Source organism: Sinocyclocheilus anshuiensis, unplaced genomic scaffold, assembly GCF_001515605.1.
Source record: "Sinocyclocheilus anshuiensis isolate Anshui unplaced genomic scaffold, SAMN03320099.WGS_v1.1 scaffold889, whole genome shotgun sequence".
Lineage (NCBI taxonomy): Eukaryota > Metazoa > Chordata > Actinopteri > Cypriniformes > Cyprinidae > Sinocyclocheilus > Sinocyclocheilus anshuiensis.
This window is the reverse complement of record NW_015554115.1, coordinates 49,356-54,257: the sequence shown is the minus strand read 5'-3', so window position 1 is coordinate 54,257 and position 4,902 is coordinate 49,356. Positions and strand designations below refer to the sequence as shown.

The 4,902-nt window shown below is 40.6% G+C and overlaps 1 protein-coding gene across 1 annotated transcript in view; it reads left to right on the top strand.

Annotated features, from left to right (window-relative positions):
• The window catches only part of fbn2a (fibrillin 2a), a 138,544-nt gene extending 133,941 nt beyond the window's left edge, over positions 1-4,603 (top strand). Inside the window, 2 exon segments of the mRNA XM_016462171.1 lie at positions 3,780-3,927; positions 4,065-4,603. Coding sequence (XP_016317657.1) covers positions 3,780-3,927; positions 4,065-4,400 — 484 coding nt within the window. The 3' untranslated portion in view covers positions 4,401-4,603.
• Positions 4,604-4,902: the final 299 nt, after the last annotated feature.

Below are 4,902 nucleotides of genomic sequence, written 5' to 3'. Positions count from 1 at the left end.
AAATGTTTTGTGGATGGATGAGACCAAAATAGAACATTTTGGTTTAAATGAGCAGCGTTATGTTTGGAGAAAGAAAACACTGCATTCCAGCATAAGAACCTTATCCCATCAGCGAAACACGGTGGTGGTAGTATCATGGTTTGGGCCTGTTTTTCTGCATCTGGTCCAGGATGGCTTGCCACCATTGATGGAACAATGAATTCTGAATTATACCAGCAAATTCTGAAGGAAAATGTCAGGACATCTGTCCTAGAACTGAATCTCAAGAGAAAGTGGGTCATGCAGCAAGACAATGACCCCAAGCACACAAATTGATCTACTAAAGAATGGTTAAAGAAGAACAAAGTTAATGTTTTGGAATGACTGAGCCAAATTCCGGACCTTAATCCAACTGAAATGTTGTGGAAGGAGCTGAAGCAGCAGTTCACAAGAGGAAACCCATCAACATCACAGAGTTGAAGCGGTTCTGTACTGAGGAATGGACTAAAATTCTTACAAGCCATTGTGCAGGACTGATCAGCAGTTACAAGAAACATTACCTGCAGTTATTGCTGCAAAAGGGGGTCACACCAGATACTGAAAGCAAAGATTCACATACTTTTGCCACTCACGAATATTTAACACTGGATAATTTTTCTCAATAAATAAATGACAAAGTATATATTGTTGTCTCCTTTGTTTGATTGGATTCTCTTTGTCTGCTTTTAGGATTTGTGTGAAAATCTAATTATGTTTTGGGTCATATTTATGTAGAAAGATAGAAAATTCTAAAGGGTTCACAAACTTTCAAGCAGCACTGTATATATATAGATGCTTATATGATTTTATTATTTGATATTATTTGATTATTTTTTAAGCATGGTTGTCAACTTGACATCTGCAATTATCATTAAAAGACAATACAAATGTTGATTTACACAAATTGCTTCACCTTGCATACTCATGCAGAGTTTCTATAGAGAAAAAATAACTGAATATGAGTTAATTTGTTGAAAGGAGAAATCCCCCACGCACTCCTCAACAAGCAACCACTATAACAGATGCCATCCTCCTGAGTATGTTGGTAACTGACATGTGGCCAATGTCAATGGTGGAAGATGAAGGATTAAAAAAAAATTATTAGCATCCTCAACCCAGGATACATTCTTCCCTCAAGGACCCACTTCACAAAATTGATGCAGAAGAAGAACCAGGGGGAATTTGAACAAGTGAAGTTTGCTATAAACACCACCAACAGCAGAATGGCTTTAACTGGTGATATATGGACAAGTGTTGCCACTGAAGCATACCTTGACATTACATGCCATTACATTTGGAATGACTAGAAGATGATGTCTGTCTGCCTTACCACCATGTCACTCGAAGACAGACATACCTGACAATGGCGCGAATTTTGTGGCTGCTGCAAAATTACTGGAGGAGAAACACGGGTGGACTAGTATACGCTGCACTGGCCGCGTATAAAAACACTGCTTTAAAGCACACAGGCATTGAAAGAGCTGTTGGAGCTGCAAGATATTTTGTGGAGCACCTGCAGTAAGCTCAAAGAAAAACAGAAACAAATGGGCACACCTGAGCACAAGCTTGTTCAGGACGTAAGTAACAGATTGAACAGTATGTTCTATATGATTAACAGACTGATTAAGCAGAGGTGGCCTTTAACTGCTACTTTGTCTGACCCATCCATGACTCACAGAGGAAAATGCTATCTTGATTTGAAACCAGACCAGTGGAGTCTTCTTAACGAACTTTCCATTGCTCTTAAGCCTTCTGAATGTGTAACTATTTTTATGAGCGGGCAGGAATATGTAACAGTCTCCTCATTGCCTTTCACTTGTGAAAGGGCTGTTGAAGTCCACTGAAGGTGCTGCCTTTGATTCAGCTCCAATGAAGTCCTACCAAGCCACAGCAGCTGAGCAGCTTCAAAACAGATGGAAGCAACTCTTTGAACAGGTAGATAATCCTGTGATTCTCTCCTCTGCTCTGGACCCAATTTTCAGAAGACTGAGACTTCTGTCACCTAAGAAAATTATAACTGTGCAGGCTAAAGTGCAAACTGAAGCACTTGCAGCAAGAAAGGAGATGGAGCAGCAGCAAACAACCACCTCAGCCGTAAGAACAGAAGCTAAACCTTCAACATCTTTGCTTGACTCACTCCTTGAGTCTGTAGGCAGCAGTGAGGAAGAGAGCAGAGAGGAGAAAGCTGAGGACCACCTCAACACTCAAATAAGAAATGAAGTCCTGGCTTACTTTGTTGAGAGGCCCCTAGCCAAGGAAGAAAATCCTTTGGATTTGTGGAGAGATAATAACGATAAATACCCCACCTTGGCCAAATTAGCTGAATCCCACTTGTGTATCCAGGCACCTCAATGCCATCAAAGCGTCTGTTCTCTGCTGCAGGTTACATAGCTTGCAAAAAAGTAGCCAGCCTCAACCCAGAGCATGTAGCCATGCTGACATTTTTGCATTCCAATTCTACATTTTGGAAAAGTGAATAAGAAACATGTTTGTATGAACAACTTTGAAGAGTGACAGTTTTCCTGTTCTTCTGCATTCTACCTCTGTATCAAACAGTAACATTCATTGTTTGTTTATTATTTATAATGGGAATTTTATATGAGTACAACTCAGTGCTTGTTTTGTTTTGTTTATTTATATTTTGAATATTTTAAAGAAGTTTTACTGTTCAAAAACTGGACAAACTTTTGCGTTTTATGTAAGGTTTAAAATGACAAAATTAAAGATAGTTAAACTCAATATGTGGCTTTTGCATTTTTTTAAAGTACACGTTTATGCATAAATACCCTGATTTAGGGTTTTATATTGTTATAATAAGCAAAACATCTAATTAAAATAAAATTAGTTTTATCTGATTAATCGAAAAAAATAATAATAATAACAATAATCATCCGATTAATCGATTATCAAAATAATCGTTAGTTGCAGCCCTATAGGATATACATGTACCGCTCATTCCAGAGGCGTAAATCCTCCTAAACTTTGGTCTGCTTTGGTGATCGTAACAGAGGTAAAGCAGCGCCTTGTGGTGCGCAAAATGACTTTGCCTCTAGTCTTCAGGGCCCACTCCACTCGGATTGTAGCATCTTCCAAGGCACTATCTAAGGGTGTGCCATTACAAGATCTTTGTGCTGTGGCAGGCTGGTCCTCTCTGCACACATTAATTAGACTTTAGTGTCTAGACATGGTTTCATCCCTAGGAGTGTTGATCCAGTCCTGTCTGCCTTGACAGGCATCTACGCCACTGTTACACAGCCTTGTGGGGCAGGCATTCTTCCTCAGTGTGGTGGCATTGGCAGTCACGTTCCCATAGTGTCAGTGCTATAAAACAGCATTGAAGTTCTACTTTGAAAGGAAACATCTCCGGTTACGTATGTAACCTGGCTCCCTGTGAAGGGAATGAAGATGCTGCATCTTGTTGCCACACTTTGGGCTTGCCTGAAGCGTCCTCCTTCAGACAATTATAATGTGGCGATTCCATGACGTTGGTGCCCATTTATGGTCTCACTGACATGCCACAGTATGTCATCTGTCCTCACGTCAGCCAATCAAGGTTGGCGTGTTTTCACATGTGCTTCAGACCCCGGTCATGCAGAACTGTTCCCATAGCATCAACGCAATGACGCAGCATCTCATTCCCTTCTTAGGGTTTCATACGTAACCTGAGAAGTTTCTCACCACGCAACCATTATGTGTGATTTATTAGTCTTATATTTTCATCTTTTCCGTCCGTGAGATTAAATGAGTGATTGTTTCTGCAGACACTGTGTATCTGCTGCTGGTTTCGGAGGTGGTGTGCTTGGACCAGAAGAGGAAAATGGTCTTTCTCCTGAAACCTGCTATGGCTGCAAAACGAATAGACACCAAAAGAAAAGTGTCAGGAGAGGACAGACTTCAAACCTCACACTGGTAAAAGACATAAAAATCAAGAACATTTCATTAAAGATGTCTTGGACTGGTAGTTTCATCTCTCTTCTAAATGAATGTTGCATTTGGATGTCAGTTCATTGCACCTCATAATTGTAATATAATATACTTCTGTTCAGGAAGGAGTTAGTCTGGCCAGTGTGGATGGGGATCAGCCGCTGAAATTACTCCTCAATCGCTCACAACTCAAACCCAGTGAAGCCATACTGGAGCTGCTGCCCGCTGTCAGAGCACTTGCTCAGCATGTAATGTACACCATCACAGCTGGAAACCATGATGGATTCTTCCAGATCAGACAGCGGGCGGGTATCAGTTACCTGCACAGCACACACAGGACGCCCTCAATGAGACGCTACAGACTGCAGATCAGAAGTTCTGCTCTCTCTAAAGAAATGGACAGAGATGAGCGACTTGTGCCAAACCTGCACATGACACTCCACATTACACTCCAGTAAAGAAGCAGGAACTGCTGAAAACTACAAACTCTGAACATGTGGAGCTTCATGAGCTAACCGACTGTTCTCTCAGAAGCTGAAGGTGCTTAAGTCATTCTAATCTTTGAATATGTGACGATTAGGTGAAGTGTTCAAACACAGACACACTCACACTCTCTCTCTCTCTCTCTCTCTCTCTCTCTCTCACACATACACACTCTCTCTCGCTCTCACACACACGCTCACACACACCTAATCATATTTTCTATCCCCTAACCTCATAGAAAACTTTTGTCAATTTCAATAAAACATGTTTTTAGCCTTTCAAACTCTGACTCCACAGTGTCCTCATAAACCATGTTTACATCATAATTCCAATATAATTATAAACAATTTCCTTCATAAAGCATGCATACAAGCACACATACAATCTTATTGCAAAACATTTCATTCTTCTCCATTGTAGTGATTGAGTCCAGTATGAGACCAGAGATGATTCTAACATGTTTTAAGTATAAATGTC